This window comes from Phyllostomus hastatus, unplaced genomic scaffold, assembly GCF_019186645.2.
Source record: "Phyllostomus hastatus isolate PE091 unplaced genomic scaffold, TTU_PhHast_1.1 phas_scaffold_501, whole genome shotgun sequence".
Lineage (NCBI taxonomy): Eukaryota > Metazoa > Chordata > Mammalia > Chiroptera > Phyllostomidae > Phyllostomus > Phyllostomus hastatus.
The window spans coordinates 2,503,518-2,517,054 of NW_025334033.1; the positions used below are offsets into that span (position 1 = coordinate 2,503,518).

General features: G+C 44.1%; 1 protein-coding gene across 1 annotated transcript in view; it reads right to left on the reverse strand.

Annotated features, from left to right (window-relative positions):
• RYR3 (ryanodine receptor 3) overlaps positions 1-13,537 on the reverse strand; it is a 504,534-nt gene that overhangs the window by 132,191 nt on the left and 358,806 nt on the right. The window contains exons 40-44 of the mRNA XM_045822230.1: positions 10,967-11,240; positions 9,296-9,410; positions 7,658-7,791; positions 6,415-6,502; positions 4,610-4,745 (exon numbers count right to left, since the gene is read on the reverse strand). Of these exons, the coding sequence (XP_045678186.1) occupies positions 4,610-4,745; positions 6,415-6,502; positions 7,658-7,791; positions 9,296-9,410; positions 10,967-11,240 (747 nt within the window). The remainder of the gene's footprint in view (positions 1-4,609; positions 4,746-6,414; positions 6,503-7,657; positions 7,792-9,295; positions 9,411-10,966; positions 11,241-13,537) is intronic.

The window sequence follows — 13,537 nt, forward strand, 5'->3', positions numbered from 1 at the left end:
TATCAATAAAATGACTGATAAAGAATTTCTCTACATGTGGGTTTTGGACGTTGGAGCTCACTGCCAAGCTGCTCAGCTAGCACTGCTGCTGGGCTTGATGGGAGCTGTGGGGAAGGCTGCTGCACAGCCCACTGAGCATGAAAAGAACAGGGCCCAGCGTGCTTTCCCCCAGGCGCCGGCTTCCTGGTTTTGGTGCCCTGGGCATTGGTTGGCCATTGGCTTGTTTGAGTAAGTTATTTTGGTGCTGTTTCCCTGTGAGGTTTTACAGATGGAGGCCCATTTCCTTGCCTTTGTCTCTGTGAGCCTTTATCCGACCCCACTGACTGATTTTCTTCATCTTCTCAGTCATAGAGATTCAAGAGGCCTAGGGGCAGAGTGAGGAAGGTGGGGAAGAGGAGACTGCACACGCAGTCACCTTTTAATTGGTGAGAAGGTGTGACACAGAAGTTAAACAACCAATCCCCACTGGCCATATCTCAAATGTATCCCCTGTTCTGCCTTCTCCCCTTGCCACCCTAGCCGAGTGTCTCCTGAGTACCACACTGTTACTCATAATTGTCTCCAACTGTTATTTAAACCTTTTACCATTGGTTAATTTTTTTGAAAGTTTGCCTAATCTTTCCAACTGTATTGTAAATTTGAGAATAAGAACAACATTGTATATTTTACTTGTAACCATGCCAGGTCTTCAGTACCAAGCATACTGAGAAATGGTTATCATATTTTTTCTGACTCTAAAAACACGAATACATGAACAGAAATGAACCAGCTGATTCTTTCACTCATCTGTACAGACTATGCCCTTCAAAGTTAATTTGCTACATTGTTCTTTTGACCCAAAAAGACCTTTCTAGCTTTATTGTGATCTAGTTGACATATCCTAAAAGATTTATGTCTCTCAGCTCAAAAGCTAATCAGTAGGTTCGCTCAATACTACTCTGCTAAATGGTGTCCATTTCTCTCTTCGAGATGTCATTCAACACTTGCCTTCTTGCCCAGGCAGTCCCAGATCCATTATACCATGTTCCAATGAGAACCATCATTTCTGGCAGACCAGCAGTCACATGAGTGTCACTCTGCTGGCCGGTGTCATTGGTGACAATTTTTAGTAATTATTCCATAATGTTTCTGATAATTCAACTTAAGTTTTCTCTGTTTCCTGCTTTAACTTATTAGTAACATCAGAGTAGAACTTCTAGAGCATGTCTCTTGTCAGTTCTTGCAGAGTCTCATATAACTTTCACATGTCATATGGTGGGTGCCCAACTTATGGCCACCAATGGTGAAGTGGCCTAGAGAAATTCAGCAAAGCTAGGAGATCCTGTGCTTCTCACAGCCAAGTCTGTCGCCTGGGGGAGACATCACAGAAACACTCCATGGACTCAAAGGAAGCACAAACAAGAAGTTTTCTCTTCTTCTTGGGGACTGGTATGCAATCTTTTACTTCTTGGAATGTGTATTAGGAAGGGATTAATCAGACTCCCAAAGTGATTATGGAACTTGCAACAGCAGAGTAAATAGAAGCTGCTGAATTTCATTACTCTCAGAGTTAAACACACCCCTAGGCTTCCAGCAAGCTAATAAAAACAAAGTGGAGAAAATTATATACTTTAAGAAGTTCTTTTAAAGACAAATCTTGTTTAAGGAGATTTAATACAAATATTAAGAAAGACTAGTAAAATAATGTTAGAAATGAATTTCCAGTTCTGTTATTTTGATAGAGTAAGAACTTTTGGTTTGGCTTTTAAAAATGCATTTAAAAAAGCATTAGCACCACTCAGTAATTTAATAATGCCTCAGTTTTTGACAAGCTCAAAGGAAAACAATGCTGTTTCTTCTTGTTTGCTAGGGAGACAGTGCTACCAGGACAGAACTGCATAATGATCTGACTGATGTTTGGTCCCTGGAGCCAGACCTCTCCAGTTCAAATCCTAGCTTTACATCCTACACGCTGTGTGATTCTGGGCAAGGTACTTTCTCTATGAAATGAGAAAGATAAGTATGCCTATTTCACTGGATTTTTGTATTACGTAAGTGAATACACTTAAAAGCACTCTGAACAGCACCTGGCATGTGGTTAATGCTCAGTAAGTTTAACCTCTTATCATCACTCTACCACCCTCATGACCCACTGTCACCAATTCCACCACATCATCACTCACTATCACCTACCATGGTCACCTCAATAACCCACTACGACTGTCTACCACCCAAATGGCATATCCCACCATCTATGTCTACAACTCAACCATCAGACCCACTATCAATATCATCACTAAACACCACCATCACCACCCCCACCATCACTCGCCATCATCCATCACCTCCACCTGTCACCACCCACCATTACCCACCATCGCCATCACTACCCCCGCCCCTACCCCCACCATCATCAACCACCATGACCATTTCCACCATCTCCCATAGTCACCCACTGCACTTTTATCTTTCACTGCTGAGCAGAGGTGACAAACATGGCTGGGAAGTTCTTTTCAATTGCCTCTCATACATAAAGACTTATAAAAGGCTTTGAGATCTGGAGGGATCTATTGATTGGAGTCTCCCCATTTCCAATGCTCTTGTCAGAATTATGAATAGTGACAACTATCACAACTGCGGGCTATGATTCTGACACTGTGCTAATCAAAGCTTACCACGATTATTTCAGCCATGATTATTTCTTTTAAGCATCTCAACAACTCTGTGAGCTATATACTATTATTATCTCTATTTTATATAGTGAATTAAAAAACTGGGGCTAGGAAAGTTTTAATAACTTGCCTAAATTCACAAAACTTGTAAACAATAGAGCTATGTGTGAACCCAAGGTCCTCCACTGTCCAGCCCAAACTCTTCCACATCGCTCTGCTGTGCCACAGTCACTTGTTCCACACAAGTCTAATCTTTTCTTTCTCATACTCTGCATCTCTCTTTTTCATGCTTTTCCCCGTGACGGTCTACTCCCTCTACTTCACCTACAGATGATCTGCATGTCTACCCAGTCCCAAACTGTCGGCCCATTGATCTCTGCCCTCTAAACCCAATGAGGGGCCTCTCTGTTTCGGGGTCACACACTGCAAAATCAACACAGCCTGAACCAAACCAAGCTCACTATTGTCCGTCTCAAACCATTTTCTCTTCTCATTTCTTGATTTCTTTCTCCCTACCCTTACCTTGCTAAGCCTCAATGTGAATTCAGTTTCTTTCTCTCAATATACCCAGGCCCAGCCACCATAATTAGCACTCCCACCCGGTTCTGTACATTCCATCTCTGTAATTTCGTTCAAATGTATCTTCTACACCCCATTCCTACTACCAATATAATGCAGAAACCTGTTAGCATAACCTGGGCACAGAAATTCCCAGTGGTTCCCATCAGTCTCTCTTTTGTTAAAAAGATCTCCCAGTTTTCTGCGCAATGAATCAAGACTAGACTTTCCAGGTTGGCATTTTGGTTTTCCCCACAATAGCTGCCTACCTATCTTTCAAATCTTATCTTTTACTAGAGTTATCTATGTATCCACCCATCCTCTGGGCCCAGCGGTGTCCAACCTTTTGGTGTCTCTGGGCCACACTGGAAGACAAAGAGTTGTCTTGGGCCTCATGTTAAATACATTGTGACACATAATCACAAAAAAAAATCATAATATTTTAAGTAAATTTATGATTTTGTGTTGGGCTGCATTCACAGCCATCCTGGGCTGCATGTGGCCCACAGGTCGCAGGTTGGACACTCCTGCCAGACCAACAGTTGATCACTGTGTTTCCTGAGCCCAGTGTGCTTTTGCCTTTGCTCCAGTCAGTAAGTATATCATGTCAATATACTTTGAGGTAAATTATCATACTTAGAAACTGTCATGATCGTTTGTTAGCTGCAGTTCCTTTTCGTGATCACTTAACTAGCCCAGCTGGATTTGTTAGCCTGGAACACCAAACTGGGAGGAGGAACAGCAGTCCTAACTGTAATATAAATACAAGTAGATTAGTATTGTAACAGAACCTTGGGAGGCAAGATACATTTTCAAGAAAGCAAGAAGTCCACTTATTTTATGCAATATTTAGCATATTATACTAGGAGAACTATAGAATTTTTGTAGGCTAGGAATTCACTGGAAATGGGAGGTGACTTGCATTAAGAATAATATTATTTATGATTGCTATAGCATTTGTTTCTCCAGGGAGTTTAGCTGTCTTATATAACTGTTCAGTTATTCTTGATTTTCAGTAGTTAATTAATTCATGATCCATCCATCCAATAGTCTGAGAATCTGGAGGCATCTCTGCATTTAACTCTGTGAAACAGGTAAGAGATGTTAATAACCCCCCTCTTTTAGTGATAGAAGGGGTACAGAGAGCTGAGAAGTCCACACCATGAGTTTCTCACTGCATCTGGCACTAGAACTTAGCACTTCTGCTGAAGAGAATCATTCGATGATTCTCTTGATCCTTATCTGGCCTGATTTTCTGAGATTTTTCTGCCAGCTGCCACCTATCTGTAGAATCTATCCTTTTTATGAGTAGAAAGCAATTCAAAGGATCTCCTTTTCCTTGTATATACCCATGACTGTGCCACCCTAGATCTGAAAGGCACAGGACATTTGGGACTCACCGTTCACAAAGACGGCAAACCTCAGGAAGGACAGGTAGCGCTCCCCTTCAATGGGGTTCCAGCCGACGTCAGGGTATCCTTTGGCCAGAAGCATGGGGCAGCTCTGTAGGCCACAGCCTGCCAAGTAAGTCACCACCTGCCACCAACAGTACATAAGTAAGTGCCCAAGGTCTTTATGAGATCCTCTAAGGACAGCAAAATTCTGGGACCCGAAGGGCTTTCATTTCCCTAAAAGCTACAGAGAGCCCAAAACTTTTAAAGCAAGTAATTTAGTAGATTTGAAGCCCAAACCTACATTTCAGTTTTGTCTCCAAGCAATCCACAAGACTGACAATCACTGTTATGTATGAGAACACGGTATGCTGTCAATTCCCTGGTTTTCCCAGTACTGGCAAGAGGGAGCTGCCACTTAAAAATAGGCCTACTGCCCTGGCTGGGTGGAGTGTCGTCCCATACACCAAATGGTTGTGGGTTCGATCCCCGGTTGGGGCATGTACAGGAGGCAACCAATCAATGTTTCTCAAATTCAAATCAATGTTTTTCTCTCTCTCTACTCCTTCCTCTTTCTCTAAAATCACAGTTTTAGACATAAAGAATAAACATATTCTTGGGTGAGGGTTTAAAAAATAAAATAAAATAAAAATAGGTATATGTAGGGTACATCTGGGGAGATAGCCATGGATCTAGGCTGGCCATGGTATTTCAAGACCAAAAATGCAGTCACTGCCTGACACCCAGTGGGCCCTTGACTAACCAGGGGTCCCTACTCAAGTTCTGCATCCCCAACAGTTGTCCAAAGTGAGAAGCCGAGATGTTAAGGTTGGGGTGGCCAGTGAAGAGGCCACAGCCAGTTGCAGACCAGGATTGGTAGTGCCCTCTTTGCTTCCAGGTCACCAGACGCTCACCATGAGCTCCCAGCTCTGTGACCATGTGGAATATTAGAATCTGCCTACTTTTAGGTGGTGTCAGGCAAGAGCCTGGTAGATAGACATTTTCTTGACATGCAGTTGTTGCTCTGATTTAGCCTTTGATATTTCCTGTGTGGGGGGAGATGAGAAGAGTGCACTGTGCTGTGAAAGCCACATGGTCAGGAGTCCTTGACCACCAGTGGTGTCCTTTTGTTTTTTAACCTCTAGGGTTTTTAACCAATGTCACCCCAATACATTTAATAAAAAAGAGAAAAATCTCCAGGGTCTGGCACATATTAGATGCTCAATAAATGTTCATCAAATGAACCATGTATTCACTGATGTCAAATACTTGAAGTCCTTTTGCAAGAATAATGAATCTAAGCCAAAATTCAGTAAAAAACTATCATCGTACCTTCCTTTCTTAAAGTAGTAAGGATACTATTCTGTTTGGAGCTTAGATTTGATCTGGCCTTTAAAATGTCAGGGAAAACATCAATAAAGGCAGGAATGAGGCAGAGTTTTTGGGATTACAGATATGAGGCACTTCACTGGCCACTAAAATAGGTGCCCGAGTTTGGGCGTGTGTGTGTTGCTGTTGTTTAATCCGAAGGGACCTAATTTCTGTCATGATCAACAGAAGGAAGAGCAGCAGCATTTACTGGTCCATTCTCCTTCTCTCCCCGGAACCAAACTTGGGAAATTTTCTGACTCTGGTCTAGACAAAGCTAAGCTGCTGGAACCACTTGCAAGCTGCAGCAAACCTCACCATCCCCTTCACAGATTTTCCCAAGTCCCTGCTTCAGGCCGCAGATCCTCTGGAATGCATGTACTTGTTGGGCCTGGCCGCTCTACAGGCAGGAAAGAGCAAGCACGTTGCCTCCTCAGGGCCGTTACCTTCTCGAGGTCTGGTTCCTCTAAGCCCAGTGCTAACTCATTGTTGTCCATCACTGAGGAAGCTGCCACATCCAGCGGAGTGGATCCCCTCATCGATGGGGAGGCTGAGGAAGGAGGGAGAAAGGAGAAAGGAGGAAAGGAGGAGGGAGAACAGGACCAACAAACCTCCCCCTTGTTGAACTGAGACGGTAGTGCACACAACTGGCCAGGTGAGGGCAGCAAACACCCTAAACCTGGTTCACGTTGAGGTTCTCTGAGGGGACTGCCCTGTTGCTGTCCTCTCCCTTCCCCCAGCCCATCATGCAACTCATTACTGATTGTGAACATGCATCAAGTAGGAATATCACTTCACAGGAGCAGCTGGGACCACGGATTTTCAAGTGCTTTTCTACCATGAAACTTCCTGGGGTTCCCTTTTGATGATCACTTTAAAGACTCAGATGTCATTGAATAACTAAACTCAAAGGACTTGGCTGCTTCTGGGGCCACCACCCAGGATTTAAAAATAGCCTCAAACAGCATTAGCTCATACAGTTATCAGGCCACTGTGGCTTCCCTTTGTCAGGGCCTTAGGCTAGAATTAAGAAAGCCTCCAGGTGGCATTTTACAAAAAGGTTTGGTAGCCTGAGGTGGCATTTGATAAATAGGAAACCCGAGCTATCAGATTTCAGATTTCTGTGTGTTTCTGCATCTGCCACAAGTTTATTCAGATTCCCTTCAGAGCAGTCAATGGGGCCTATGTATCCTGTTGCTTTCCTTGTGATGGTGATAGGCTGACACTGTTTGTCCGCATTGCTTTGGCTAGTCCGCCCCGCAGCTATGGACAGCGCTGGCTGGTTGGCCAATGGGACAGGCTGCAGCCAGACTGCTGAGAAAGGTCTGGATCCGTGACCTTGGTCTCATTAGCACTGCCCCATGGGCAGGGGAGTGGGCCCCAGACTATGTCTGGGATTTCAGGCAGCATTTTATATACCTGGTCCCAAGAGAGATGAGCTAAAACTGTGTGACCGTGCCAACACAAACCTGTCATGGGTGCTGGCTGGGAGCAACGTCACTAATTAGGCTGGGGAGCAGAGAGATGGTGTCATTATTCCACCTGTTTTTAGACCAGGCAGGGGCCTTTTTGTATTAAAAAAAAAAAAACCCATAGGATGCATGTGGCTTCTTTCCTTTTACCTCCTAATTAAGTGGTCAGCAGGGGGCATGTCACCTCTGAGCCCAAATGTGGAAGTTATAACAGGACATACCTAGGCCAACACTGCTATTCTCCAAAAGGTAACTTAGATGCTCGAACATGGCCTTTTGATTCTGCCGGCTAATTCGACAGAAATAGCAGAGGAAGCGGCAACAGCTAGCGACCATCTTTGGAAAAGCAATCTGCAGGGAGAAGTAGGAAGTGTCAAGAAAAAGAATCCATCATGAGGTCTTTCTGGAAAGTCTGGCTTCAGAGAGTCTTAGGTTCAAGTCTGGCAAACTGTGAACATTTTGGAAAAACAAATTTTCTCCTTACTTCCAGTTTGTTCCAAGACTTTTTCATAGGAAAGATGGAGAGTACATACACAGCTAAGAAGAGGCTTCCAAAAATATTGCCAACTAGTTAGAGTTCCTGGAATATCTTTCCTTCGAAGGAAACAGACATCAAACAAGAACCCCAGTCATCCTCAGATGCCACGTGAGACTGCACGGTCCTATACTGGGCTGGTTTCTAACTAGGAAAGGGGTGGACAGAATGCTGACGGGAAATTTCAGGAGGGAGATGGGTGACCACAGACAAATGAGACCCCAAACCTGACTCCTGGGTGAAAACTAGCCCCTCCAGGTGTGCAAGCCTCAGAAGCATCGCCTTCGCAGACTGTGAGCCTCCCCCGGTGACGTCTGCTCTCCTCTCCTCTCCTACGGGCTCCTACAGCACTTGTCATGTGGCCACACAGTTCGGTACTCAGGTGCCATCTGACAGCACCGTTGACTGTGACTTCTCTGCTGATCAAAGTAACTGGTGTCTCCAGGGCCTGGCCATGTCTTATTTTTGATCCAGTAATGCCCAGGATCCCAGGAAGCCCTTGACATCCCTGGTTTGACTCTTGGAGGGTGCTCAAGAAGTAAGGTTCTGACATCTGCCATCTACCTGCTTGCTGAGGCATCTTGCCATTTACCTGGGGATGTTCTGGAGAGTCCACTTTCCCAAGAGATCAGACAAGCAAGTGAGGAGGAAGGTGAGCTTGATGTCTGTTCTCCTTTCTCACCCCCACCTCTCAATGCTGGTGGAACTGCGTTCCTAGGACCCTGGCACTCTAAAATTTCCAACATATGAAAACATATGGGCGCTTCCCCATCTACTGCCTTCAGAAGCTATCTGACTCCAAGGAGGACCCCTGAGAAGGTGAGCCCTAATCCTGCCTTTCCCCCTGCCAGCAGGAGCTCCCCTGACGGCTGGCACCTCATGCGGGGCTGACCAAGACACCATCAGGAGCCTGGCTCACAGAGGAAACCCACGCACTCCTGAGGGGCACTGCCAGGATCATTACAAGATCTTGTTCTCCTTTAAAACAGCCTTCTCCTGACACAGCACAAAACACACCAGAGGAATCCCATCTGGGAGGAAGCGGGGCTGCTAAGTATGGTGAACGTAACAGCTGAACCACCCAGTGGAACGAGCGAGAAAAGCCCACGAGCTCCCAGAGCTGAAGCGCTCCCACTGGCTGGGTGCCATTTGGCGGCATCGTCCCACCTGCTGGCTTCTTCCTGGCACCGTGTGCGTCCCTCCCTCTCTCTGGGAAGAGCAACTGAGGCAACAGACACTAGCCGTGTGGCTGCAAACAGGTCACCTCCTGTGTTCCTGCCCAGGGGTCAAGTTCTGGCTGAGTTCTCCCTGTAGCATTACCTGGGATTTCTCTGCACCCAGCACGTTCACCATCACCTCCATCACTGTCTCGTGCATGCCGAGGACTCGCATGAGGTTGGGGTGCTGGTAAAACACCTTGTTGTTCATTATGTCTCTAGGGTAAGAATCGGAGAGAGATGTCAGCTCGGGCTGACTTCAATGCTGTGGAAATTCAGGGATGAGAACACATAAATGCGCACACACACCTAGGGTAAAATGGGATAAAAACAGGCTGAAAAGGTAATTAGAAGGCACTAGGTCAGTTAGAAGAAACGTGGAGTGCTTTTTTAGCTGATTGGAATATTCTATGCTCTTTTATTTCTGCTAAGCACTTGCTTTCTCTCTTTGAAACATTCCTTCTAATGACATATTAAAGAGTTGCCCCTTGGTCTTTGCACTTACAATAGTTTCAAGGCAGCCCAAATCACTTAATTTCTCTTCTGCCATGTACTTAGGGTCTTTTGTTGCTTTCTACTCTTGTTCTTGTGTCCCTACATATTTTAGTTTTCTTAATAATACAGCTGTAGCCTTTTCTTAAGACAATTGCATATTAGGTAACAATGAGGACAGTGGTCCTCAAAGCCCAATGATACAATCAACAATGGAATGTAAAAGAAATCATGTTTTTCAGTCATTCAACACAGATTTACAAAATAAAGCTGCAGGCAAATGTGAGGAAGGGAGAGTGGAGGCTGGGCTGCGTGACGCCCGCAGGGTGCCCCCACCGCCGTGTTGCAGCTGCTAGGAGCAGACACCATTACTGTGGCTATGTCTATGGCGAGGGCTGGGGGGTGAGGGGAGGCTAATTTGGTAGCTTTTTTCTCTTCCTATAAAAGTCTTTTCATTTCTACTGTAAGATACTCCTTTGGAAGTGAATTTGAGGAATGCATGCATTCCCCACACCCCGTACCCTGCCCCAGTATCCTCCAAGTCCCCGTTCTGGGCCTTGCTGATGGACACTCCTTTAATTCACCAGCTCAAGGGCGGTGGGATGGAACATTCGGCAGCAGGAAGGCTGCGGCTCTAGTTCCTGATTTTAACCAAGTGGAGCTGTGGGCTGGACAGTGAACCATTTTAGAACTTGGTTTTCTCATCTGCAAGATGGAAGTGCTATGTTAGCCAATTAAAGGAAATCTTTTTGATGTCTAAAATGCTATCTTTTTAATAATTGTAAGGAAGAGACACACAAACAGTTGTTATGGGAAAAGGTGTCCCTGGACTGACAAAAACGATACTAGCAGAGTCCCGAGAAAAGGAAGGTGCAAGGAGCAATTTTTCAGAGGGAAGTCTCAGAGGTTTTCTAGTCAAAAGCAGAAGTTCTTGCAAGGTGTCTCTCTTGTTGGGTTGGACACACTCTCCCTTCCTCTAATTTTTTTCATTGCTTCCCTGAGGCTATTTTCATCAGATTCAAGCTAAATAACTGTTTTTCTCCAAGATTCCTCTCCACTTCTTCTGACAACGTCCCTTCACTCTGATTAGCAAGTAGTCTGGCCTCTCACGTTATCAAAGGTGACTGATGTGACAAGAATGTAATCCCACAAGGAGTGCCTGCAGGAGGGGGCACCCAGAGATGGTACATGATTTGATTCTGGGACATCCAGACAGCAAGGTAAGCCAGTTTCCCATGTGGCACTCTTCCGACAGGCTTGCACTTCACCGAGAATGACCTACCCCAGCCCGTTGATCATGAGCAGCTCCTCTTCCTTGCCCATCCTGACACTGAGGAGGCAGCGGATCTGGCCCAGGGCTGCCAGCAGGTTGATGGTGTCACCCACAGAGGCCTGGCTGATGCTGTAGGTCTTCCTCAGGGCCTGCAGCAGCTCCCCGATGCTGTCGTACTGCCTCTGGAGGAGGTTGAACATCATCCGGACGAGGTCTGCATCCTGAATGTGGTCTTCCTGGGCCCAGCGGATCATGGTCTGTGAGATGAGTTCCTTCAGTGTTGCTGGAAGGACAATAGGAAGGACCAGTACTGTAGCTGTCCTTAGCTCAGGGAGAGCTGTGTACCTCAGCCACCTCATTCAGTTGTAAGACATATCATCAGCTGGTCAAGGTTAAAAAATTCTCTCTTTTAGAACAAAGGTGGAGGCATCATACTCCCTGACTTCATAGTATACTACAAAGTGACAATAATCAAAACAGCATGGCATTGCTGTGGAAAAACAGACACACAGACCAACGGAGCAGAACTGAGAGCCCAGAAATAAACCCATATGTATATGGGCAAATAATTTTCAACACAGGAACCAAAAAATTACAATGGAGAAAATAAGTCTCTTGAATAAATGGTGTGGGAAAATTGGAAAGTTACATGCAAAAGAATGAAACTAGATTATTGTTTCTTCCCATGTACAAAAATTAACTCAAAATGGATAAAAGACCTAAAAATAAGACCTGAAACAATAAATTACACAGAAGAAAACATAGGTACTAAGCTTATGGACCTTGATCTTAAGAAAGACTTTATGAATTTGACTCCAAAGGCAAGGGAAGTAAAGGCAACAATAAATGAATGGGACTTTATTAAACTAAAAAGCTTCTGCACAGCAAGAGAAACCACCAACAAAACAAAAAGGCAAGTAGCCCAATCAGGGAAGATATTTGCAAACAAGGGTTCTGATGAGGGGCTAATATCCATAACATACAAGGAATCATACAACAAACAATCTAATTAAAAAATGGACAGAGAACTGAACAGACATTTCTCCCAAGAAGACATACAAATGGCCAACAGATATATGGAAAGATACTCAACCCTGCTAGCTATTAGGGAAATGCAAACCAAAACTAGAATAAGATACTACCTCACACCTGTTAGAATAGCTATTATCAAGACAAGTAACAAGTGTTGAAGAGACTGTGGAGAAAAAGGAATGCTCATTCTCTGCTGATGGGAATGTAAACTGGTATAGCCACTATGGAAAACAATATAAATGTTCCTGAAAAAATTAAGAATAAAGGGAGAGGTGGGGGGGGGGGAGGCAGAAAACTATACTTGAAAAACTATTTGAAAATTGTAAAAAAAAAAAAAATAAATTTTAAAAAATTAAGAATAAAGTTACCATATGACCCAGCAAACCCTTTTCTGAGTATCTACCCCTAAAACTAAAAACAGGTACTTGAAAAAATATCTATGTACCCATGTATTCATTGCAGCATTATTCACTGAGGCCAGGACATGGAGACAACTGAAGAATCCTTCGAACGGATGATTGGATAAAGAAGATGTGGTGCATATATACAATGGAATACTACTTAGTCATAAAGAGATAAAATACTACAGTTGGTGACACCATGGATGGATCTTGAGAATATCAAGCAAAGTCAGACAGAAAAAGTCAAGAACCACATGATCTCACTCATATGTGTGATATAAAACTGAAAGCAAGAAATGAGCAGACAAGACGAATAAATAAACAAAAACTCACAGACACAGACAGCAGCATGGTGGTTACTAGAGAAAAGGGGGTTAGAAGGGCAGTAAAGGGCAAAGGGGGTCAGATATATGGTGATGGACGAAGATTTGACTTTAGGTGGTGGACACACAATGCAGTATACAGATGATGTGTCATAGAATCATACACTTAGAGCTTATATAATTTTATTAACCAACATCACCCCAATAAATTTAATAAAATTTTTTAAAAGGATGGGGATATGGAATGTGGAGAAGTAGAATACGTTGTTGAAAGACACACATGTGAGCCACACGGCAAGAACAGAGTATCTCAATTTTGAATTGAGGGTGTTAAATATACTATTTTGATAAAATGATGTTTGAATAGATGCTGGAAACAGAAGACTAAATAAGGTGCTATTCTTGCCTTCAAGGTGCTTATAAGCCAGGAATTTACATTTTCATTTTGATTTCGTAAAAACCAAGTTCTATCTTTATTTTGTAACACTGTAATGAACACTAAAATGGGGGTATGTGCAAGTGCCACGGGAGAGAGTGGGGAGCAACCAGTTCTGGGAGGGCTAAGGCGTGGGAAGAAGGCACTGCTGCTGCCTCTTTAGAGTAAAGAATACTAAGCACTGAGATTTCTCTGTCGTGTGTACTGCCTCTGAATATTTAAAAGATACCACATACTATGAACTGACGAGGTCAAGCCACTGATTTGAGAATTGCGAAAGTTATTTTTACAGTGTAAAAGGTGATCTAACCTACAAATTCATCAGGGGATGGAGGGGAGTGGACTACAAACACTCCATGAGGTCAGAAGGCTTTGCAATTGGCCACCT